Source organism: Salmo salar, chromosome ssa12, assembly GCF_905237065.1.
Source record: "Salmo salar chromosome ssa12, Ssal_v3.1, whole genome shotgun sequence".
Lineage (NCBI taxonomy): Eukaryota > Metazoa > Chordata > Actinopteri > Salmoniformes > Salmonidae > Salmo > Salmo salar.
Genome location: NC_059453.1, coordinates 88,139,494 through 88,164,421, shown reverse-complemented (window position 1 = coordinate 88,164,421; position 24,928 = coordinate 88,139,494). Strand labels below are relative to the sequence as shown.

At 40.0% G+C, this 24,928-nt stretch overlaps 2 protein-coding genes across 8 annotated transcripts in view; both read left to right on the top strand.

Moving 5' to 3' along the window:
* The window catches only part of igfn1.1 (immunoglobulin like and fibronectin type III domain containing 1, tandem duplicate 1), a 33,732-nt gene extending 25,052 nt beyond the window's left edge, over positions 1 to 8,680 (top strand). For 3 of the 6 annotated variants that reach the window (XM_014133791.2, XM_014133789.2, XM_045691893.1), the window contains 13 exons: positions 955 to 1,197; positions 2,838 to 2,962; positions 3,192 to 3,333; positions 3,446 to 3,739; positions 4,159 to 4,455; positions 4,652 to 4,831; positions 4,978 to 5,106; positions 5,204 to 5,512; positions 5,659 to 5,744; positions 5,888 to 6,080; positions 6,190 to 6,486; positions 6,936 to 7,262; positions 7,417 to 8,680. In XM_014133791.2, the coding sequence (XP_013989266.2) occupies positions 955 to 1,197; positions 2,838 to 2,962; positions 3,192 to 3,333; positions 3,446 to 3,739; positions 4,159 to 4,455; positions 4,652 to 4,831; positions 4,978 to 5,106; positions 5,204 to 5,512; positions 5,659 to 5,744; positions 5,888 to 6,080; positions 6,190 to 6,486; positions 6,936 to 7,262; positions 7,417 to 7,421 (2,627 nt within the window). In that variant the 3' untranslated portion in view covers positions 7,422 to 8,680. The remainder of the gene's footprint in view (positions 1 to 954; positions 1,198 to 2,837; positions 2,963 to 3,191; positions 3,334 to 3,445; positions 3,740 to 4,158; positions 4,456 to 4,651; positions 4,832 to 4,977; positions 5,107 to 5,203; positions 5,513 to 5,658; positions 5,745 to 5,887; positions 6,081 to 6,189; positions 6,487 to 6,935; positions 7,263 to 7,416) is intronic. The other 3 variants (XM_014133794.2, XM_014133793.2, XM_014133790.2) reach the window with 2 other exon arrangements.
* A 282-nt stretch (positions 8,681 to 8,962) lies between these two features.
* igfn1.3 (immunoglobulin like and fibronectin type III domain containing 1, tandem duplicate 3) lies at positions 8,963 to 23,977 on the top strand. Of its 2 annotated transcripts, none has more exons than XM_014133796.2 (24): positions 8,963 to 9,560; positions 12,888 to 12,984; positions 13,422 to 13,544; positions 13,687 to 13,829; positions 14,267 to 14,366; positions 14,589 to 14,630; positions 14,715 to 14,760; positions 14,868 to 15,054; positions 15,428 to 15,541; positions 15,698 to 15,860; positions 16,071 to 16,343; positions 16,556 to 16,972; positions 17,193 to 17,317; positions 17,602 to 17,743; positions 17,942 to 18,235; positions 18,428 to 18,724; positions 18,844 to 19,023; positions 19,218 to 19,346; positions 19,539 to 19,847; positions 20,045 to 20,130; positions 20,712 to 20,904; positions 22,463 to 22,759; positions 23,107 to 23,433; positions 23,545 to 23,977. In XM_014133796.2, the coding sequence occupies exons 2-24, from the start codon at positions 12,933 to 12,935 to the stop codon at positions 23,547 to 23,549; spliced, it is 4,044 nt and encodes a 1,347-aa protein (XP_013989271.1). In that variant the 5' UTR covers positions 8,963 to 9,560; positions 12,888 to 12,932; the 3' UTR covers positions 23,550 to 23,977. The 2 variants fall into 2 exon arrangements, with proteins under 2 accessions (XP_013989271.1, XP_013989270.1); XM_014133795.2 differs by having other exon boundaries at positions 12,885 to 12,984.
* The last annotated feature ends 951 nt before the right edge of the window (positions 23,978 to 24,928 follow it).

Genomic DNA, 24,928 nt, shown 5'->3' with positions numbered 1-24,928 from the left:
TAAATACTTAGTAGGGAAAAATTGAATTTCCAACTAAGTCGAGCTCGAGTACCTTTCTCTGAAAGTACTTAGTTGGTTGTGTCATCTTTTTTTCTTTTGATTATTAACTGCCTTCTAAATTTAACAAATAATAACAAGCACAGTTAACATACCTCTTATTAATCTTTATGTAAAATACAAAATGTACATAGCATGTACATACTTATCCTTCACTCTTTGAAATACAAATATGACCTAATGTTTGTGTTTTATATGCCACGTGTGTGTGCTTCGATGTTTCATCTGTATGTTATTTGTGTGTTGTGTTGACCCATTTGTGAATGTTTGCTTTTGAAAAAGGGGCTCTTTATTTTTCCTTTATTTAACTAGGCAAGTCAGTTAAGAACAAATTATTATTTTCAATGACAGCCTAGGAACAGTGGGTTAACTGCCTTGTTCAGGGGCAGAACGACAGATTTTTACCTTGTCAGCTCGGAGATTCGATCTTGCAACCTTTCGGTTACTTGTCAAATGCTCTAACCACTAGGCAAGGGGCTCTCTTTTCATTACATAGATTGGTGAAGAAATTTGCCAGGTTACTTATTCAAGTACAACAAAAATAAGTTTTAGGTAAAAGGATATTGTCTTCATATTTCCTCAAAATGTTTTTTATTTTGAGGAAAATGTCAATTACATCCAGCTACTAACCAGAGAAGTTATGGATACGTAAGGCTTGTCAGTTTCTGGAACTGTATTGGATAAGTAATTGGAAACTAATTCTTCACCACCCCTTCCGTGTTAAAGTTATAGTTGTTGTGCAATTGTTATTGTTGCTATTGTTGCTTTTGTTGTCGTGGATGTTGTTGTTACTGCTGTTGTTACTGTTACCATTGGGGTTCTCTTCAACGCCTTACCCAACAATAGTCGACAAATAATCAATGAGTGATTGACAGTGATTATAATAATCATTACTAGGAAAGACAAATAGTAATGGCACAGCCACAAATGCCAAAGTCCAAAAAAGAAAGGCAAAGAGCGCAGGTGGTGCTGGTGGTGCCGGGCCAGCAAGCGGTGGTGCGTCTGCCAACAATGACGAGGCTGCAAGTGGCGATGAGGCTTCAAGTGCCGATGAGGCCAACGAGCCAGCAGAAGCTGCTAAGCGTGGCAAGCGCACAGGCCGCACAAGGCCAGGCCCAATACTTCAGGAGACGGTCATTGGTAAGATCATGGATACTGCATTGACTACTGCATGGGAGGCACCCTTCAAGGATCAAAGTCATTTGATAAAACAAATGACTTTTCCGGTCTGAGGCTGGGCTTACAGAACACACGTGTGATCATTCAGAATAATGCTGGGTTTAATCATTACCTATTAGATCCCTGACCCTTTTGGATGATGGTGTTCTTGAATAAGGGTGGCTTTAACAATGGTTAACAATCCATACTTCACATTGACATTGATTATCATACAGCACATTTACATGTATTGTAGATGTTTCATAATTGATAGGTTTGGGAGGAACTTTTTTTATTTTATTAAACCATGTAGTTTACAAGTAATTTCTAGCAGGGCATATTAATGATGGATGACAAAATTGCATCCATGTCGCCGCCTTAGTGTTTGTGTGTGCTACAGTATGTTTAAAAAGCATCTGTGTTCATAGTTTGTTTGTCTTAACAAACATTCTTGCCTGTGTAACCTAGTACTGAAATAAGTGTTGCGAAATCCCCAAAATGTGGTCTCATTACTAAAACATAATCACGTCAGAAGATCACAGAAGACTCAAACCATATATTAAGGAAGATAAAAATGAACATGAAACGTCAGCAACTCATGAAAATATACGAAGATTCAAGTATGAATACATAAGAATGGATTTGATGGTTTGGAAGGTGATGTGAAAATATAAGAAGAAAATATTTAAATCATTATTTGAATATGTTGGTAACCCGTTGTATAAAAGTGATACTACCCTCGACTTCGTCTCAGGCCTAACAACACCCGTACCAATATATCCTCCAAACACAGGCTTCTCGGGCATTATCACTTAAATAAGAAGAGCTCAAGCTTTAGAAAGAGAAACAAAGATATATGAAGACTTCTTGCTTTGGAAGCCGCCTGGAAGACAAAACCTCATGTTTTAGAAAGTGACATGAAAAAAACCTGCACCTCTTACACACAACCATTGTCATAGCCAAGAATTGATGGCTACATTTTTTCACACAGTACACTGTAGATATGAATATCTCTTGTCAATTATCACCTTGACCAAAGAGCTATGGCAGCAAACAAGAATGAAGGCCAAGACTGAAGAATTATACCATGAACTCATGCCATACCCAGGCTAACAGAAAGAGAATATAACGGAAAATAAAAACATATCAACAAGTTCCTGAAATAACAATATGGAAAAACTCAATCTTCAATATTTTGCTTAAACAATCAAAGCAGAAGAAGTGGCATTGTGCGATCTTCATCTACACTGAAGTTCAACGCCGTCTGTTTTTAATCCATCACACCTCTTAAATAATTTAAATTCAAACATCACAATTTACATTTGAACATGTATTTTATACATAAACTGCTAAATAAAATACATGTAATGAAATAAATGTAAACAGTAATGTATGATTCAGGATTCTGAGGACTCGGAGCTTAGGTAAGTCAGTACACTAAGATGCCATTGTATTGTATGCCATACATACATGCATGCATGAACTGTATAACAAAGAAAGATTGCAATGAATGTAATTATTTTACTTCATATGAATTCCAACACTCACCCTGCAGGTAATTACATAAGGGTGAGCTGCAATTTAAGCACTGCCACTAACTTTAAATCTGGTAAATCCTCCAGACCCTGGTGTTCACTTCACCCTTGGGCTTTCTGACGTCACCGCCATTGTGGGAGACCCAGCTGAACTTGTCTGTAAGCTGAGCAAGGAAAATGTTGATGGGGTATGGTACCTGAATGGAGAGGAGGTGAGCGTCTATATTGCAGTATAATTTAGCCAATCACCACTTCAATACATATTATTATGCTGGCCATAGAAAAACACCAATACGTTATTATTATTATTATTATAGTTTAGTCCTTATATAGCGTTTAGTGTTTGTGTTTTGACCTAATATTAGTTGTTTTAATGGCCATTGCAAATGCAGACGAGATTTAAGAGATATATCAGCCTAAATATTGTGTTTTGCTGTTCAGATTGAACCCGATGATGTTCTTACCATGTCTAAAGATGGATTCTTCCAATCCCTGAAAATCAGCAAAATCTCAGAGGACTATGCTGGAAAATACAAATTTGAGGCAGATGGGCGTAAAACAGAGGCCATGATTGTTGTTGAAGGTCTAAATCTATTTAACTTTCTTTTTCTTGCATGTAATCTTAGCACTAGATTCATTATATTTAATAACATTCTTAAATTCACTCATTATATTATTGTACCTTTCTTTTGTAGATCCACCTAGATTCGACCCAGAGGAATTGAACAAGTTTAGTGTCCCAATCGTTATTAAAAAAGGTCAAAAAGCCACTTTCAAGATACCATTTGTGGGTCGGGATCCAATGAAGATCCAATGGTACCATGAAGGCGAGGAGCTCTCAGACGACACAAACATCAAGATAGAGCATGGAGAGGGTTATAGTCAACTAACTCTTAACAAGTTACAGCGCAAAGACACTGGAGAAATCAAGTTCAAACTCAAAAATGAGTTTGGAACTGTTGAGGCCTTTGCGAAGATCGTTGTAATTGGTACGTTTATTCTCTCTGGGTCCAAGCAAGAACTTCTCTTTGATTTGGTGTGAATACTTGATTGTTACAAGTCACTTAGGACAATTTTATTTTTCAAACTATGTATTTAGAATACAGTGCAATATGGATACCATTTTTACTTTTCTGCATCCAGTAGGAATGAAGTAGGTGGTAGCATGTTAGCTATTCCGGTAGACGTCCAGTCATTGCGTTAAAATAGTTCGTATTGGCTCGCAAAATCGAACTCTTAACTTCATACTGCATGCAGAAACATACAAATGGTATCCATCGGTTCATCTGACTCTGGGTAAGTAGATAAATTGCCTAAATATTGCACTGTCCCCTTAAGTTCAGGAAGAAATGTTATGATGCTAAGAGAAATAGCACAGAGAGTAAAAGCTGCATCTGTTTCTTCACAGACAAGCCCACCCCTCCCATGGGACCTCTGGAGATTATTGAAGCCTCTCAAAATGCCATTGAGGTGAAGTGGAGGTCCCCAAAGGATGATGGTGGCTGTAAGATACTAAACTACATCCTGGAACGTCAACAGATAGGCCGCAACACCTGGAAAAAGCTGGGTCCGATCGGTCCAGAGGCCCACTACAAGGACAGTGATGTGGACCATGGTAGAAGGTACTGTTACAAAATCAGGGCCGACACTGAGATGGGCACCAGTGAGTTGATGGAGACAGAGGATGTCCAGGCTGGCACAAAAGGTGGGCGCATAAATTGGTGAGGCCAATTTAGGGTGATTCAGGATACTATGTGTTATTTTGTAAATCTCAATGTGCATTGTCTAGTACAGAATAACAATACCACATTTTTAAATGCTGAAATTAAGTGACTTATTTTGTATATATATTAATACAGAACCAGAAGACAGTTGTTGCTAAACCATATTTCTGTACATAGCATACGCTGGACCTCCTTCTGCACCCAAAGTGGTCAGTGCCTTCAAGGACTGTATCACTCTGACATGGAATCCCCCTTCCAACACTGGAGGAACCAACATTCTGGGATATAACATGGAGAAACGCAAGAAGGGAAGCAATCTATGGAGCCCTGTCAATCCTGCAGATGATATTATAAAAGGTTTCACCATTTCAACTTCTGTTTTAATGTATTGTTCTTTTCTTGTTTACCTCCAAATACCAGGAAACATGTTTATTCCATACATGAAGTATTAAAGTTTCACCCACAACTTGCGCTATTGTTTTGTATATATGCTTGTACCACAGAGAAGGAGTTTGGTGTGAAAGACGTGATAGAGGGCATGGAATACGAATTCCGTGTGGCAGCTATCAACAACTCTGGAGCTGGTGAATTTGGCACTCCGTCTGAGTTTGTGTTTGCCAGGGATCCAAAAAGTATGTCATACTCAATGGTACTTTGTGTACGTAGATATTCTTTCAAATTAATCCATAGCTTTAAGAGACCTATTACTTTGTCACTGTATAATTTCAGAGCCCCCCGGTAAAGTCATTGACCTGAAGGTGACAGACTCCACCTACACCACCTTGTCCCTGGGTTGGACTAAACCAAGGGAGGAAGAGGGGGTTGAGGATGAAGCCAAGGGATTCTTCGTGGAGATCAGACCAGCTGAATGCCCAGAGTGGGACCGCTGTAACAATAACCCCATCATCATGACCTCCTTCACAGTGAAAGGCATGAAGTCAATGGCAATGTACTGGGTGAGAGTGATTGCCACCAATGACGGGGGAGAAGGCAAGCCGCAAGAGCTGGACAACTACATCCTGGCTATGCCTCCCCCTGGTAAGACCTTTAATTTAAAACATCCCTGTTGGCATCAACATATTGAGGTTATCTAGTTTGATTGCAAGCACCCCCCAACCCCCCCAACTTTGACTGTGTAGACACAAAAAATTTGAACGTTGTTCTTATGCTTTTGCATCATCCAGTCAGGCCAAGATTCACTGATCAAAAAGTCAAGAGTTTCATGGTGGTACAAGCAGGGAATTCTGCACGATTCAACATGAACTTTGAGGTACAGTGTAAATATGTTGTTTTATTTCTATGTCTAAAAGAATATCCACTTTCATACAAATGGAGAGAACCCAAATGAAGTATTCACCAGTTGTATAACATTGTTATGTAGATGTAGTGATTACATTCTGATATTCTTCACAGGCCTCCCCTTGGCCAGATGTCACCTGGATGAAGGATGGCATGCCTGTGTCCAAACGCGTTACCATCAGTAATGCTGAAGGGGCATCCCAACTTTTGATTCCTTCTTCAGAGCGCTCAGATACAGGAATCTATACCATTATGGTCAAGAATATTGTTGGCCAGGAGACATTCAGCATTGAGATCAGAGTTACAGGTGAGATGCTGATAACATGGCTGACTGCGGTTTTGTTAATAACCAAGTTGAAAGCAGTTGAGGTCCAGTGTTAATCATTCATCACATAATTATTTGTGGTCTGATCTAGATGAGCCCAAACCTCCAGGTCCTGTGGAGGTAGATGAGAATGTACCGGGCACAGTGACCGTCTCCTGGTCGCCATCTCCTGATGAGAAGAGGGATGACAGGCTGCACTACCTGGTGTCGAAACGGGACTCAAGCAAGAGAACGTGGCACACAGTGGCAGACCACATCTTTAACAACAAGTTCACAGCCTGTAACATCATGCCTGGCAGAGAGTACCAGTTTCGTGTCTATGCCAAGAATGACATGGGCTCTTCTCAACCCTCAGAATCACCAAAGTGGGAAATCACAGGCAAAAGAGGTTTGTAAAAGCTGTTTGGGTCACTCTTCATTGTGGATTTTGGGTCAGTCTTTGTAGTGTCCATGTGCTTTGAAATGCATCAGAGTGGTTTTAATGCTTAACATACAAAAAGGCTAGCAATTTTTCGGGTCACTTGATGGCAATCCTAATAACTGAGAGCTTGGGCACTGACTGGTCCAAAGTCTCCCCAGCTTGTCATTTGGCCGTTAGATGAAGGGAAGTGTCCGTTCATGGTTTGCTCCTCCCAGAAGGAATCTTTATTAATAACGTTTTTAACATTATTGTATAATGCTAAAGCTTTATTAAAGATATGTTTTTTTGGTCAGCAACTGGTGAGCGGACATTTACACTTTCATCAGCTATACTTTCATTTCTGTCCATGTGCCAAATTCGGATGTGTGTAATAACTACTGTAATCTGTAATCTTGCCTCTGTGTTTGTGTTTTCAGAAAGGTTTGTGCTGGACAGGCCAGAATCTAAGACCTGCAACCTAGAGCGTCCTCCCAAATTCCTTGTCCCGTTAAAAATGCACACCGCTCCACAAGGTTATGAGTGCTACATGAGCTGTGCTGTCAGAGGGGACCCAACACCCCATGTCACATGGTACCGTAATAATATCAGCCTCAACACCAACACCAACTACCTAATCTCCAACACCTGTGGGGTCTGCTCCATGCTTATACTGAGGGTTGGACCCAAGGACACTGGAGAGTACAAAATCACCGCAGAGAACCACCTGGGCCGGGCAGAGTGCTCCACTAAGCTCACTGTCTCAGGTAGAAACACATTTTTTGCTGTACTACATTGAAATGCAAATCTGAGAGATAAAACTCATTTTTTGAGAGCAAACAATGAATTTGAAATGAAAACCAATACATTTAAAAACAGTTTGACTTATTTATAATCCCATTTTGTGTTCTTGTTTTTCAGATTAGATTGGCATTAAAAAGAAGACAATCATGTCCTTATTTTTTTATTCAAATAGCCTAAAGGAAAACTCCATCCAAAAACGATATTTTGGTATTTGTTTCATTTGGTATTTGTTTCATTGTTGACATAGTCCCACATTTTTTTGCTTATCAACAATCAGGTTTTCAAGATATGCAACTTTCAAAATACAGATATCATCCTCAGTATGATTAATTTTGTATCATATGATGCTGCTTTTTGCATCATATGATGCAAAATGCATCGTACAGGGATGATTTCTGTATTTTGAAAGTGACATATCTTGAACATTTGATTGCTGACAACCAAAATATTATAGGACTATGTCAACAATGGACTAATGAAACAAATGCCAAAATATAGTTTTTGGGTGGAATTTTCCTTTCACAGAAGTCCTCTGTTGTTTTCCAGTTCTGTGTAGAAATGACATTGTGAATATTTTTAAGTTCAGCGTTCCCTGTATCACATTTAACATAAGACTATTCTACATTCTGGGTGCTACATATGTTTGAAGATCTCAGGTTGAGATCTCACTCTTTGAATTAAGGAGAGACAATTATGTAAGGTAACAACAGTGTTCAATAATCAAAAGCAGCCTAAAAGCAAGTCATGAATAGTGTTGTGTTTGTGTTTTTTCTTCTCAAAGTGCAACATTGGTATAGGAAAGATGATTGGAAATAAAATGATGCATGTTGCTCTAGTTTTCAGTGGCTTTTGAGTAAATTTGATTTAGAAAATGAACAGTAAAATCAAGCAGAGAGAGAGATCAAGGTTTACTGGCGTAAACATTCAAATGAGAACTGCAAATGCATGGCTGTGTTTCATTAACTTCAAAGGTACTGACTAATTTCTGAAATGTGTTTTACCTGCTGTTTATGCTTCTCATGGAGTAATGCTGATTTGCCCATTTTTTTCTTTGAAAACTAGAATGAATATTTGTTGTCAATAGTGTTTGTTTTTGTTTTCCTCTTTCATTTTCTTTAGGCTATCTTTAATTATTAAACAAAATGTAAAATGTTTAATATAATAGAAGTTAATACATCTACTATCTTCAACTAATCACAATGTAGAAGTTAAACAAATAATGGATCTGAATGGTGTGTTGGAAAAGAGATATTTTTATGTTGGTTATGCTATGTACAAGAGCTTGGTGTAAATACATATTTCAAGCTCATATGATGTAGGAAGTTTGCATTCCTAATGTTTGAACAGGATAATCAATTAAAATCAGTGATTATTAGTTTAATTTGCGTACATTTTTGTGATGCTTTTTACATATACAGGAATGCTTAAGTGATTCGTGACTATTTGTTTTGTGGAGTTAGTCAACAACATAGCATTTTGATGGCTTTGAAATGTGTAGGAATCATTTATACCTACTGAATAGTACAGTATTTATTTTATAGAGCACTCAGAACCCAACTTTAACGCTATAAAATGTTTTGACAGGATAAAGCTCTCTTTTTCCACATTGACATTATCATTCTCTAGTTTAAATATCCTGCTCATAGAAGACAGTATTTTAAGTAGATTTTGATTAGTCATGTCCAATAGCAACCAACTCCAATAGAGTAAAACTACATGCTCAAATAAATCAAAGGTTGCTAATTTGCAACCAGATTAATGATAAATCGGTCATCATTACATGCATACTATTTCCTGTGGCATGCAGTCCAACATCTTTAGTCATCTTAAGTAGCATACTAACCAGTCTAGGTCCATCAACAGAAGTGGAAACGGACCTTTAAAATGCAGGATGTAGAGATGCCCGGACAGTGTTCAATGTTTGCTGCTGTAGAAGTTAATCTCATTATGACACTTCTATAACCTCCTTTTAAAAGCGTACTCTATAATAACGAGCCCGGTCCAATGTCTAGCGGGTATCTTCATTTTGAGGGAGGAGTCAGCTATCCATCCACTCTTGGTACATCCTTTTCAAGACCTGCAGCACTTGCGCCAAATAATGTATATGTCAGTAAGCCTATCCCCAGCAGTCACGGTGGAAGGACACGGTTAAGCCTTGCGCTGAGCATCTCAAAAAGGGTTTATTGCCTCTCAAAACGAAGACACCACACTCAAGTATCAGAAGGACTGTGGCTAGAAGGAGCAGAGAGGAGAGAGAACAAGTAAGTCCATTCCCTGGGCACAGGTCGAGGGGCTAAATGTCAACATGTGGGCATGATAATAATTCAAGACATATTGATATCATTATTGATAACATCTGTTCTGTGTAACTATACACAGTGTACCGTGGGTGTCTCTGCACGCCAATTGTAAATTGATCCTAAGCTGTTTAAAGGCTAATGGAATATGATGTCATTATGTCCTGTAAATAATTCAAATTAATGTAAGGTTGTTATGACACAAGGTTGTACAACGATGCAAGGAAGGGCATAAGTGCATCTAATTGAATGCTGATTGAGAGGGAAGCACAGCATTCAATTCCCAAATAAAACATCCATTACCTAGTGATGAAAAACAGTGATCAAAACTCAATTGAACTTGAAAACACAATTCAAAATATATATATATATATAATAGTGAAATGTATAGTTGCTTAATGTATAATCCAATACTGATTGCATAGGAAAATGACATTCATAAGCATGCAAATGGAATGTAATAAAAAACGATATGCTTACAAGTGTTTATATGATCTGGAAGCAATTGGCAGATGATGATGGTCTATTTTCAGGAATACACAGTGCTCAAGTAATGTAACCTAAAGCTGAGATGCATTTTGAGCTGAAGATGAAATGAGCTTGAGATGAGCTTGAGCATTAGATGCCTTATGAGCTTAATTATGTAGTGGATGTATGATAGGTGCTCAATGTTGATATAGTGATACCTAACCAAAAGTGTGGGAATACTTATAACGGTTAACAGTTTGATACATCTTGTGACTGCTCTCCTCTCAAAAGATCGGGGCAACTAAGAGAGGCATCTTCTAACTGTAAAGATGATGCTGTGTAGACTCAAACCCCCAATGGAACAGCTCAGGCAGTAAAAAGAGACTGATTGCCACTAGACGGAGCTCGGCGTCCTGGGACATAGACCTGCCACATACCCATCTTATTTATAAATCCATCCCACAGCACAGTTGCTAGGCAGGGCTATTTTTCATCCCATACAAATATGGAAGTACAGCACAGCATAGATTATGACATTTAAACTTGCACGGCATCCTAACGGAAATCCACCTCCTGGCTTGATTAATTTACTTTGGTTGTCTCATTGACAATCCAAAAGCAAGCAAAAGTTGTTAATGGCATTCGTAAAATAAGTGCATTTGAACTCTTACAACTGGGAACTGTACAGCTAGAGAAAGAGGAGTCATGGATTGTCTCCTAGCAACAATGAAAAAGTGAAGTGTAGCTTACATGAAAAACATTTAATTCCTTGGATAACCTCGTAGCAAAAAGCAGAGGTGCCAGAGTAGAGAAAAGGTGAAGAAGTCAGAATGAAGATGGTGAGCAAGGAGAAGGTTCTTGCGTAGTAAAATGTGACCTGTGGATTTAGCCTGTAGCAATGGAACACTGACAGGAGAATATATAAAATTCAATTAATATTTATACTAATTTCACATACGCAATAGCATTATATTTAGCATATATTCAAGCTCCAATGCTTTCTGTCAAAGTGGACAAACCCAATACATATACTGGCTCATGACCTGATCATTCTTCAGAATAACATTTAGCTTATATTGACTTAAAATTGCATAAAAATTAAGTGGACATGAGCGAGGTAGTCTACAGTAGCACGTTCCATTTTCAGCAAGTGACTTGCGTCACATGTTGGTCCATGATAGATAGTTTTATGAGCTATGTGACCTATTGCATGCAAAATGAAGCAGGTCACTTGCCACAGCCTACTTTGGGCATGCTAAGTATTCTGTGATCACAGGAATTCTTTAATTTACCGTCCATCTTGAGTTACCACCTCTTGGAGCATATCATGATCCAACCACCTGCGCTAGTACGTGCTAAAGTAAAAGTTGCGATATAAAAAAGAAATGTACACTGACTGCACTGTCAAGTGACTGCAGTGTCAAGTATTTTTATGCGAAAGTGAGATCGTTAAGATTTCTGTGCACAATTTATGAACTGTGCAAGTTGCTTCATACCAAGAAATGTATGAAACATATTATTGTGTTTAAACAGAGAAAATATAGCATACACAGTGTGGGTATGGGTATTAGTTAAGAGTTTTATTGGATCTTGAAATGTAAACGTATGCATTAGACAATGGAGAATGCCGGTACGACTGCACTCAAACCCCCAAAATAAAAATAATCCACTTGCAAGGGTTTCCAAGGACTTGTTTTCAAATGTCCTGCTTGTCCAAATGTTAAAGACAGCGACAAGAATGCTGTATCCTACAATCTGTCACACTCTCTCCCTCCCATTCTCCCTTTTAATAGAGACGTCACCAAGAGCAAGGTTTACTCAAAATGTGTCAGCATCAGATTCCTTGGACAGAAATATTGCCTTAATCCAGCGGTTAAAGCAATGGGTAAATGGCACCCAGTGGAACCATCTGTAGAAGATTAATTGTGTGGGAGACAGATGGGGTTTCTTACTGTTACTAATAGCTGTCCTGTCCTGTGACGCCTACCATCCCACATGCTTAGCTCATATACTGAAGATCCTTTGTAAGCCACTTACAGAAAGTGATTCCTATAAACACTGTGGAGTGCAGTGACCAAGAGATGACAGCCATGTCAACCAAGCCATTATGTACTGTATGGTCCAGAGACTATTTATGATAACATTACGTTGATCACACTAAATAAAAAAATTATATTTGGTATTCTTACATTTTCCCATTAGAAACGTCTTCACCAGTTTATCTCAGGGTACCACTGTGCATTTACAATGGTATTCATGCAATATGTATACAAAATCTACGCAGTTGATAGGTAGGTTAACCAGTTAGCCAACCATAGTACAGTAGGTTAACCAGTTAGCCAACCATGGTACATTAGCCGGTTAAGCTTATTGGTTAAATGGTTAATTTGTATAATGTTTTTTTAGCTTGCTGCTTCGTATTTATTTAACCAAGCAGGTCAGTTAAGAACAAATTCTTATTGACAATGATGGCCTACCCCGTCCAAACCCTAACCTGGACGATGCTGGGCCAATTGTACGTCGCTCTATGGGACTCACGGCTGGTTGTGATACAGCCTGGAATCAAACCATGGTCTGTAGTGACACCTCTAGCACTGAGATGCAGTGCCTTAGAGCGCAGCGCCACTCGGGAGTCCCCTGTATGTTGTATGTCATTCCAGGAGCACAGTACGTTTTGATTTTAATTTAGAACAGATTGATGGTGCTTGTTAAGAGATAAGAAAATACCTTATTGGACATCGCTACTTCGTGCACAACTTGATGCCAAACAAAAAACAGGATCTTGTTAACTTGATTTGAAACACATGTTCTCTATTTCAGTAGCAGAGAACCATCTGAAAAGCTGGCAAAACTACTATCCATAGTGAGATGAAATTCTTCAAGAATACTAAAGATGAGGAGCCAACTGCTCCAGGGCAGGGTAAGTCATGTATTTTTTTTTCTAAAGTGATGTTTAAAAAAAAAAGTCATCTTTATTTAACTAGGCAAGTCAATTAAGAACAAATTCTTATTTACAATAACAGCATAAGAAGAGGCAAAAGGGACAGGGCTGGGATAAAAATGTATAACGTAGGACAAAACACACATCACAACAAGAGAGACACCACAACACTACATGAAGAGAGACCTAAGACAACAACACAACATGGCAGCAGCACAACATGGTAGCAGCACAAACATTACATGTTTTCTAAACATAATATACTTTTTTATCAAATCGTAACTAATCAATGTAAATGTTCATATAACAATGAATAAATCAAGTTTCTTTCCGGTTTCGTATTATTCCTATAAGACTATTGTGATGTACTGTATATGTGTATGTCTAATCCTGCACTTTGTCCTACATCCCACTAGTGGCAATCAAAAAGAGATCCAGAGTCCCTGGGGTCATGATTACACAGTTTGTGGAGGAGCTTCCTGAGGGCATGACCACCCCTGATTTCACCCGCAAACCCATCGCTTTGACTATTCAGGAAGGTATGGTTCGTATATCAAACCACAATGAACATGTGAGATAGTACTAAAGTCTTTAAATTGCACATATTGTCTTGATCCTTGCTTGAAATTGACATTATACTGAGTTGACATTAACTGTGTTTTATTGCATTCTTTTATAAAGGGAAATGTGCTTTTTTCAAAGCAATTGTGTCTGGTAATCCGACACCAAGTGTGCATTGGACAAGAAATAATGGAGAAGTAACTGAACCAGGGAGATACAAAATGGTATCTGATCCAGCCACGCCTAATGAGCACTATATAGAGGTGAGTCAACACACTGGTACTGGAGAGGAGCAGCAATTTACAGTGACACCTTTTTTGTATTTCTAAACAACCTCAATGGATCCGAAACAACCTGATTTCCACCTTACGTAATACCAACCAGAGGGAGAAATAATACAAAAAAATGTTGGCTGCAATGAAGACTAAAAGATAACCTCGAAATCCACGTTAGCGAGCGATAAATCGCTGGCCAATGTTGACTGCAATTGAGATCAGCTGTGTTATTTTAGATGGTTTAATGAGAGATCAGCTGGTTACAATTAGCCCAGCACTTTTATAAATCTGTATTTTTCACATTATGCCATATCACTGTGGCCGTTGTTCTTCTTCTTTGCCTTCATCCCCAATCTGGGGTGACGTAACTGATGCTAACAAATTTTGTCCAAATGGTAATACTCTTGATCAATTTGTGTTCACAGATGCCGGAGGTATCTCCAGAACAAGCTGATACCTACAAATGCTTTGCCACTAATGAGTATGGAAAAGCTGTGGTCACCGCTAACCTCAATGTAATTGAAAGTGAGGACACCATTACTCCTGGGTTGATATACGGCGCTAAACCTGGTTACATCTCATAACTGAGTCTTGAACAACAGAAACATCATGTTACGTTAAATACTGTAGATCCTTAACAAAACACAGGCAGACACATATCCTCGGGATCTAAGCCAGACAAACTATAATTGATCCGATTGATCTTAATTAACCAAATCATCTAATGAAACGTCTCTTGCCTTTCAGTGGGATATAAGAAGAGCAAAGCTATGAAAGATGCACGAGCAGGTCAATCACTGAATTTCAATAACAAAACAAAGTTTAAGTGACATTAACTGTACAAAATAACTTAAAAGTTCAATCTCAATTTAGCTGCTGTGAAGCCACCTGAAGATTTCAAAAATCTCCTAACAAAAGCGTAAGACAATACTAGAAAAACTCAATCATAGCTAGGTTCTAGATCCTAATTATACCATAATGGTTTTGACGCGTGAATGAGATACAGTTGTATTCTTCTTGTTTAAGGGTTGTACAATCAGACAAAGATGACAAAAAAGATGGAGAAATCGATCCAAGGTTTTGGGATGTGTTGATGAGTGCCGACAAGAAAGACTATGAGAAAATCTGTGCTGAGTTTGGAGTCACTAACTTCCGCTGGATGCTGAAGACACTGAATGCGAAGAAGGTTGAGAGGGAGGAGGAACAAGCAAAGGTTTGCCTGAATCAGAGACAGTCAAAGATAATAAAAATGTCTATATATAGCTTAAGTTTTTTTTTTACATTTTAGTAATTTACAGTAGCAGACGCTCTTATCCAGAGTGACTTACAGGAGCAATTAGGGTTAAGTGCCTTGCTCAACGGCACATCGACCAATTTTTTTCACCTAGTCAGCTGGGGATTCAAATCAGCAACCTTTCGGTTACTGTCCCAAACTTTTAACCTCTAGGCTACCTGCCGCCCAGCATTTACCAGTATGTGAAAAGTGAGGTGTTTATTCCTTTTACATACACTGTTGTATTCCAAAATGAACAGTAACTGAATATCACCAACATCATTAACAGTGAATGTGTTTTTTGCTCCTACAGTATGTTGAAAACCTCAGCAATCTGAAACACATTGAAGTCAAACCTGGTGGAGGTGCAGAGTTTGAATTTGAGATGTCGCTTAAAGACCCCAACGTCAAGATCTTCCTGTTCAAGGTGAGAATAGTGTGAAATACACACTGTTATAATCATTGTAACAACAACCAAGCGGAACATGTTTGATTCTATTTTAGAATAACTAATAGGTGTCTTTAAATTAAATGTGTTTTTTTTGTATGCATTAATTAAGACTGACAATGTGTTTTTATACAGGATGGAGTAATGGTTCCGTTCAGTGTCGAAACAGAAGAGAAGCATTTTCTGAAGAAAACAGGAAGAAAATTTACATTTGGCATTAAGGATCTTGCTGGAGATGATGAAGGATTGTACCAAGTGATGGTGGAGGGGGTACTTATCTTCTCAACTGACTTCAAAGGTGAGATGTCTTCAATTTATTCTCTGTTTAATCATTTCCATTTCATATAGGCTGACAATCCCTAAGGCCAACAAAATTCCCTCAGGTTAGCCGGTATGCAAAAATGAATGTCTGTTCAATATCCACCAAAACAAAAAGGGAACAAAACACATGTTATACTGTAATTTTGTTCCAGATAAAGTATTTCTTCCAAATGTGTATTTTATTCAGTTCCCATGGTGGATTTCCTGGTCAAAATTCAGGAAGTGAAGGCCACGGAGAGAGAGGATGCCGTGTTTGAATGTGTCCTGTCATCCCCCATGTCAAAGATTCAATGGACGGGGAAGAATCAACCGTGTGAACAAGGGGAGAAGTTTGACATTGAAGTGTCAGAGGACATGCTCATCCATAGATTGGTTGTGAAGGACTGTGCGAAACTGGATGGTGGTATCTACTCAGTATGTGCAGGGATCAAGTCTTGCAATGCCTTTCTTGTTGTGGAGGGTAAGGAGATGACGTTTCAAACACAAAAAGTGGCGCTAAGTCATGTGACTCTTACTTGTGTAAGGGCATATAATGTCAAATATATGTCACTTGTTAAGTAAATTGATCAATATCATTCAAACATAATCCATATCAGACAGTACAAATGCAAAACATTGACAATCTTTACTAACCTATAACTCTACCTATGTTCTTATTTGCCCACGCTCCAGCTGATAACGATCCAGCCACCAAGGGGAAAAAGAAAGTCCGCAAAACAACTCGAGCTGGTGGGGGAGAGGTAGACTTGGCTAAAATAGCTGCAGAGCAGAAAGCTAAGCTGGACAAAGAGAGAGATGAGAGAATGGAATTGGCAAAACAGATTAAGGCAGACATGGATGCTAAGGCAGCAGCAGAGCCCGAACCAGAGCCGGAGAACAAGGACAAAAAGGAAGAGCCTGAGCCTGTGGAAGAGAAGAAGGAAGAGCTTGGAGACGAAGAGATACCAGTTGAAAAGAAGAAGAAAGAGCCTGGAGACGAAGAGATACCAGTTGAGGAGAAGAACAAAGAGCCTGGAGACGAAGAGATACCAGTTGAAGAGAAGAAGAAAAGAGTGAGAACCGGTCCACTGATCCCAGACACCATCATAGGTAAGAGGTTTCAAGGTGTTCAATGAAAACAGCTCCACTGATCCCAGACACTATCATAGGTAAGAGGTTTCAAGGTGTTCAATGAAAACAGGTCCACTGATCCCAGACACTATCATAGGTAAGAGGTTTCAAGGTGTTCAATGATTTGTAATGTCCAGGCATCACATTCACACTACATCATCTTTCTAACCAATTGACTACGACTTGATGTATCCTCTAGACCCAGGAGTGCACTTTACCAGTGGATTGTCAGACATCAGTGTTAATATGGGCAACAGAGGTGAACTGGAGTGTAAACTGAGCAGTGAAAGCTGTGAAGGAATCTGGTACAAAGATGGAAAAGAGGTGAGTTAGAAAAACGGTAGTAAGTATAAACATCATTTAAACTGAGTCCTCAGATTTGGAAATGCAATCATACATACAATACTCTTCAAAAATTGAATCTCAAATCCAACTTGTTTTTGCCGTCTTGTTTTGTCCACTACTACAGCAGGTAAGTTCTGTTCAGTATGAAACTGTGAAATACAAAAATATTGCAGAGACTAAATGCAGAAAAAGTAATAATTGAGCTGCAACAGCGCATGCAGTTCTTTACAGGTCTAAACAGTACTTTGTTTGTTTCCTTCCAGATAGAAACATCAGATGATATTGAGATGACACATGATGGGGCCTTTCACAGGCTTATACTGAAGAACTGCAAGGAGGAAGATTCTGGAAAATACCGATTTGAAGCTGACGGACGTAAAACAGAGTCCATGCTCATTGTAGAGGGTAAAGGAATCCATCCATCCAACTTTTTAAATAATTAATGGAAACATTGAGGCAGTTGAACTGAAGTTCAGGATCAGTATTGAGCGAATGCAGCATACTCTGAAGATGGACATGCAATGCCAAGTCAACTAACACATATTGTATCTACTATATGTACTGTATTTGTGCTATTAAATGTATGTGACACCTGCGTTCCAGATCCACCCAGAGTAAACGCAGATGACCTGGCTGCCTTCTCAAAGCCCGTCATAATAAAGGTTGGCCAGAACGCCACCTTCAAGCTGTCTTTTATGGGTCGTGACCCAATGAAGATCTATTGGTACAACGAAGGTGAGGAGTTGGTGGAGGACAAACACATCAACATTGAGAAGTCGCTCACACACAGTCGCCTCCTCCTCAGCAAGTGCCAGCGGAAAGCCACAGGAGAAATCAAGATCAAGATCAAAAATGAATGTGGAACCATTGAGGGCATATCCAGGTTGATTGTGCTGGGTCAGTGGGATGATATGAATCTATTTGCAATGTTGCTACGACAATCCTTTGTGCTTGCCTGAATGACACAACAGGGTGTCTCCACCTTTTACGCAATATTGGCAACACAGCTTCTAGCTTCATACACAGCATTATCTCAGATAACATAAGGCTAACTGGAGTATAATTAGGCTCCCCTATATCTATTCACAGACAGACCAAGCCCTGCCCTAGGACCCGTGGAGATCATTGAAGCTTCTTCGGCTGTACTTGACTTTAAATGGAGGCCTCCCAAAGACAATGGTGGCTCTCCTGTGATCAACTACATCATGGAACGACAACAGCTGGGCCGTAACTCCTGGATGAAGCTGGGTCAGATCCCTGGAGAGCCCAAATACAGGGACACCAATGTAGACCATGGAAGGAAGTATTGCTACCATATCAGGGCTGTGACTGAGCAGGGCATAAGTGAAATGATGGAGACAGATGACATCCAGGCCGGTACAAGAGGTAAGGCATAATCTGTCACCAGAATGCAAAATTTAGCTGTTGAATTAGGGTTCTCTCTTTCTCCCAATGGAGGATGCCGTCAGACCTCCAAAATGTACTTTTTTTCCCTTGTTACCTAGCATATCCAGGACAACCTTCCTCACCCAAAGTGATCAGTGCCTTTGCAAACTGTATCAATCTGGAATGGGTTCCCCCTTCCAACACTGGAGGAACTAATATTCTAGGTTACCACCTGGAGAAACGCAAGAAGGGCAGCAATCTATGGGGTTCAATGAACAATGTGAAAGAGCCAATCAAAGGTGTGGCCATTTCAACACTTGGTTCATCATGCAAGAGTCTTTCTGTATTTGTTTTGTTTGAATTGCATTCCATACCAGTACACAACCTGATTTCTATATTGCTATAAATGCAACCATACTGTCAAAGTGCTTAAACAATAAAGAAATATTTTGATCCCTTCATGATCTATTCTTTGCCACACCCATACCTTCAGGTCAAGGGATTGCAGTCAAAGACGTTATTGAGGGACTAGAGTACGAGTTCCGTGTTGCAGCTATCAACATATCTGGTGCTGGAGAGCCAAGTACCCCCTCTGAATTTGTTATTGCAAGAGACCCAAAGAGTAAGTAATATGATCTGTTTCATTCTGAGATAGCGATGACGAACTGAAAATCAGCCATCATTTGATAATACAACATGGCATTTGACTGGTAAATAAGGCATAATGTTACAGTTCAAATATAAAGTATGTTTATGAGCAGCTGTCGCAAACAGTATATTCTACTCACCCCCGAAATCATTGGTGTCCTTTCAGAGCCCCCCGGTCAAGTCATTGACCTGAAGGTGACAGACTCCACCTACACCACCTTGTCCCTGGGTTGGAATAAACCCATAGAGGAGGAAGGGGTCCAAGATGAAGCAAAGGGATACTTTGTGGAAATCAGACCAGCAGCAAACCCAGAGTGGGACCGCTGTAACAATAACCCCATCATCATGACCTCCTATAACATTTTGGGTCTTAAGTCAATGGCCATGTACTGGGTGAGAGTGATTGCCACCAATGATGGGGGAGAAGGGGAGCCAAAAGGCTTGGACAACTACATCATTGCAATGCCCCCCCCAGGTGAGTGACATCAAATCGTCAACATTGTTGTTGTCAAGTTTGTGTTCACAGTATCATGATAGTAGTTCTAAGACTGAAACACAGAATGAAAACCTAAAACCTGGAGTGATTATACACATATTATTATATTCACATTATCTTATTTGAAACTATATAATTTCAAAGTATTTTTTATCTAACTTTCTCGTTTCTCATAGTGAGACCACATTTCACTGATCGCAAAATGATGAGCTTCATGGTTGTGAGAGCCGGGAATTCTGCTCGAATCAACATCAACTTTGAGGTCAGCAAAATCTTGTGCATGTAAACAATGCCTTATCCGGTCTTACATCGGAATGACCAGTTTCTAAGGCAAATTACAGAACTCAGTCTGCTATTCCATGTAAGTGTGATACTCTGTGACCTAGAATGTGTTGCGATGGTGTAGAAATACAAAATCAGAGCAACAAATTCTGTAATGAAATGTGATGGATGTTAACAGAGACACTTAACAAAGTGGATTGCTAATTGTAGAAACATTCACTTAACCTTTTATTGCTGTGGGCTAAATCACGGCCACAGAGTGATTCTTGGTAGTTTTAAACAAATCTACTTTGAAAAAAGGTATACACCTCACACACATGATTATGGGTTAAAAGAAAGACACCTGTACCATCTCAGATATACAGTATGCATTAAGTTTTAAGTTTGTATCCCAATATTACAATTTAAATACAGTATATCACAGAAGACTGAAATATTTGTCAGGTTTTTTGGAATATTCCACCCATGAAGCCAAAGAGGGGGCTTTTGGTCATTGTCTGCAGGAAAGGGCTACAATACCAAACAAACTCATCGGTCTATTTCTACGTTGTCTTTCGGCAGGCTTCTCCTATGCCAAACATAACGTGGCTAAAGGATGGGATGCCAGTATCAAAACGTGTAACCATTAGCAACTCTGATAATACATCCCAGCTCCTAATCCCCACATCTGAGCGTCCCGACACAGGAATCTACACCATCATCGTCAAGAACATGGTTGGTCAGGAGACCTTCAGTATCGAGATCAGAGTCACAGGTATAATCATACAAGCAAGACATTCCATTAAATATTGACAGTGCGTGGTGGAAAGTGAATGTTACTGACAGTGATGGGTGGAAAGTGAGTGTTACTGACAGTGAGTGGTATTGACAGTGAGTGATATTGACAGTGAGTGGTAATGACAGTGAGTGGTGGAAAGTGAGTGTTACTGACAGTGATGGGTGGAAAGTGAGTGTTACTGACAGTGAGTGGTATTGACAGTGAGTGGTATTGACAGTCAGTGGTATTGACAGTCAGTGGTAATGACAGTGAGTGGTATTGACAGTGAGTGGTATTGACAGTGAGTGGTATTGACAGTGAGTGGTATTGACAGTGAGTGGTAATGACAGTGAGTGGTATTGACAGTGAGTGGTATTGACAGTCAGTGGTAATGACAGTCAGTGGTATTGACAGTGAGTGGAATTGACAGTCAGTGGTGGAACTCTGTAAAAGATCACTACTGTGTTTACTATATGTCGTCTGTGGCATGAGGAGGGGTTGTGAGGGAGGGGTGCGTGAGATTATTTAAGATACTATTTGAAGAAGTAGGGTTCCAGATATTTTTGGAAGTTGGGTAGGGACTCTGCTGTCCTAGCTTCAGGGGGAAGCTGGTTCAACCATTGGGGTGCCAGGAGAGAGGAGAGCTTGGACTGGGCTAAGCAGGAGTTGCCCTCCCGAAGCGGAGGGAGGGCCAAAAGACCAGAGGTGTCAGAACGGAGTGCTCGGGTTGGGGTGTAGGGTTTGAGCATAGCCTGAAGTTAAAGAGGGGCAGTTCCTCTTGCTGCTCCATAGGCAAGTACCATGGTCTTGTAGTGGATGCGAGCTTCGACTGAAAGCCAGTGGAGTGTGTGAAGGAGCGAGGTGACATGGGAGAAATTGGGAAGGATGAACACCAAGCGGGCCGCAGCATTCTGGATAAGTTACAAGGGTTTGATGGCAGGGAGCCTAGCCAACAGCAAGTTGCAGTAATCCAGACGGGAGAGGACAAGTGCCTGGATTAGGACCTGCACTGCTTCCTGTGTGAGGTACGGTCATACTCTACGGATGTTGTAGAGCATGAACCTACAGGAGCGAGTACTGCTTTTAAGTTTGCAGAGAACGACAGGGTGTTGTCCTGGGTCACGCCAAGGTTCTTTGCACTCTGGGAGGGAGACACAGTGGAGTCAACCATGATGGAGTGGAGTGGGCAGTGCTCGGGTTGGGGTGTAGGGTTTGAGCATAGCCTGAAGTTAAAGAGGGGCAGCTCCATGCTTTCCCCGTGAGGAAGAGAAGCTTGAGGTTGAGGTGGTGGGCCGACATCGAAGCTGATATCTGCCAGAGATGGGTTTCGCCAACTGGGTGTCAGAAGGGGGGAAGGAGAAAAGTAGTTGAGTGTCATCCGCATAGCAATAATAGGAGAGACCATGTGAGGATATGACATGTGCTGAAGAGTGGTGTGTTCTGTAGAGTCTACTTTACAACGACAAATAAATGTATTACACTGTATGTGTAATATTACATGTACTGTACATTCAAATGAATGGTTGACGACCATGTCTCTCTTACCTGGTTACAGATGATCCCAAGCCTCCCGGCCCAGCGGAGTTGGAACAGAATGTTCCTGGAACAGTGACTGTGACCTGGACTCCCTCCCCAGATGAGAAGAGGGACGACAGGCTGCACTACATAGTGTCCAGACGCGACTCCGTCAAGCGAATGTGGCAAACTGTAGCCGACCACCTCTTCAACAACAAGTTCACAGCCCTCAACATCATGGCTGGACGAGAGTACTACTTCCGTGTCTACGCCAAAAATGACATGGGTCTCTCTGAGCCTTCTGAGTCGCCAACCTGGGGAGTGAACAAGAAAAAAGGCACGTTAAGATTGTCTGGTGTCATTGTTCATTATCCAGAGAGAGAATCATAAGTCACCCTCAAGAGGAAACCAAAACAGATGTTTGTTGATTGGTAGTTAGTTAACATGTTTGTCATTTAAAGGGGAGAAGCTACAGCACACTGTGGTCTGTGACACTGTTCTGAAAAAGGTCTCAGACCAAAACCTTGTGGTCGCAGAACTATGATACTGTACTTTGAACAACAGTTCAATGAGTTTCAACAGTTTCACATTTCTCATGAATAGGCTAAATAAAACTAAATTAAGTCATGAAAGCAATTTGAACCACTAACTGAGACTTTCCCATATTTATTGTGTTTCATCTAGATAAGTTCTCAATGGCTTTCAGCTCATTCAAGAGCCTCAACTTTGAGTCAGCACCATCGTTCTTAGTTCCACTGAAAACGCACAGCACCCCTGAGAGCTACGAGTGCTACATGAGCTGTGCTGTCAGAGGGGACCCAACACCTCATGTCACATGGTACCGCAACAACATCAGCCTCAACACCAACACCAACTATCTTATCACCAACACCTGTGGGGTCTGCTCCATGCTTATACTGAGGGTTGGACCCAAGGACACTGGAGAGTACAAAGTCATCGCAGACAATGCCTTGGGCAGGGCAGAGTGCTCCACCAAACTCACAGTCAACGGTATAAAAAATAAAATAAAAGTCTTGCTGTACTACATTGAAATATAGCATGTTCACATGATGTGTAAAATAATGTTTTTAAACTACAATCTGTCTTTTCATTATCTTTCAGAGTGAAGTGGTTCCACAGTCCTCCAGTTCTGCTTCGCAAAGACTGTCAGATTGCCCAGAGCAACCAGAAACACTGCAGAGAGCTGAAATGGATGCGTGTTGATTATATCCTCAGAGAGTAGACATGTTCTTTAGTCTTCTGGAAAAAGAAGAATATCAATAGTGGTTTGAGATACAGTAGTGTGTGTTGAAAGAGATTATGTAATGACTTATTCATACTGTCAATAGGCCTGCAATGAGTTTCCCCAACTTTTCTTTGACAGAAACTTGACAATCCAATCCTAGATGTGTTCTCTTGTTGACTCTCAAGACTCTCAAGACAGAGGCAACAGAAGAGATTCCCATAATTTAAGACGCATGCAATTTGAAATCAATATTCCATAGGCCACTCACATGGTGTCCATTGCCTAGGCTGTCCACTGTGACCCCCCCCCCGCTCCATAAAATATTCCATGGGTACACACACCCGGTATTGTTTTGCCAACTGTTACACGGCTTCACATACCTCTTTTACGGCTAGCATGCAGTCGTGTTCTTTCGGAGGATATTGAGAGTTTATAATGGAAGGTAATAAATTAGAAGAATTCATAGGCATGACTGAGTTTGACCTTATGTACATTTGGTCCTGGGCTGGTTTCAAGTTTCAGAAAGTGTAAACTTTCTACATGACAATGCATGGTTCTGTAGTGATTGTTGACTTAAGCGGACAATAATTATTTTATAGCATAACAATGTAACAGGCTTTGACATTTACAAGCATACAAACTGGTGGACAACAATAAGTTCACTGTATTTACACTGTATTTTACAGTTGTTTTAAATACAGTAAATACAGTAATACAGCAATACAACATTATTAAAAGTTAATGTGATTCATGGAAATGTAAGTCAAATTCCTAATAGTGAAAGCAAGTTATCCTAACTGTCGGCTACTTGAGATTCAGTGTACTGTCAATCTGATTTTGAACCTAATAACTTAAAATAATTTTGCCTGCATTGAAGTAAGTAGCAAGAAGTGGATATAAGCTTCCTCCCTTTACTTTATTTGTTTGGTAAAAATATGTAAACAACTGGATGGAAAAGCAATGGACAGGAAACGTGGGGTGTGAGTTGATGCAGAATTGTTTTGTGAAGGAATACAAATAGCTCTTGACCCTGTAGTAAATGCCTTCTGGAATGTCAACCTTCTCAGCTCAGCTTCCCATGCCTGTGTCCAGTCAACCTTCCTGTGTCAAACACCAACTATTATATCGTTGCCTGAAATATCCACAACACACAGTCAATTGTGCTTGGACCCAGCATAACTTGGTCATTGCTAAGAATACAATAAAGATACAAGAAGGACTCCTGGTGGTTTTAAGTTCCAGTGTTCTAAGTTCCAACCA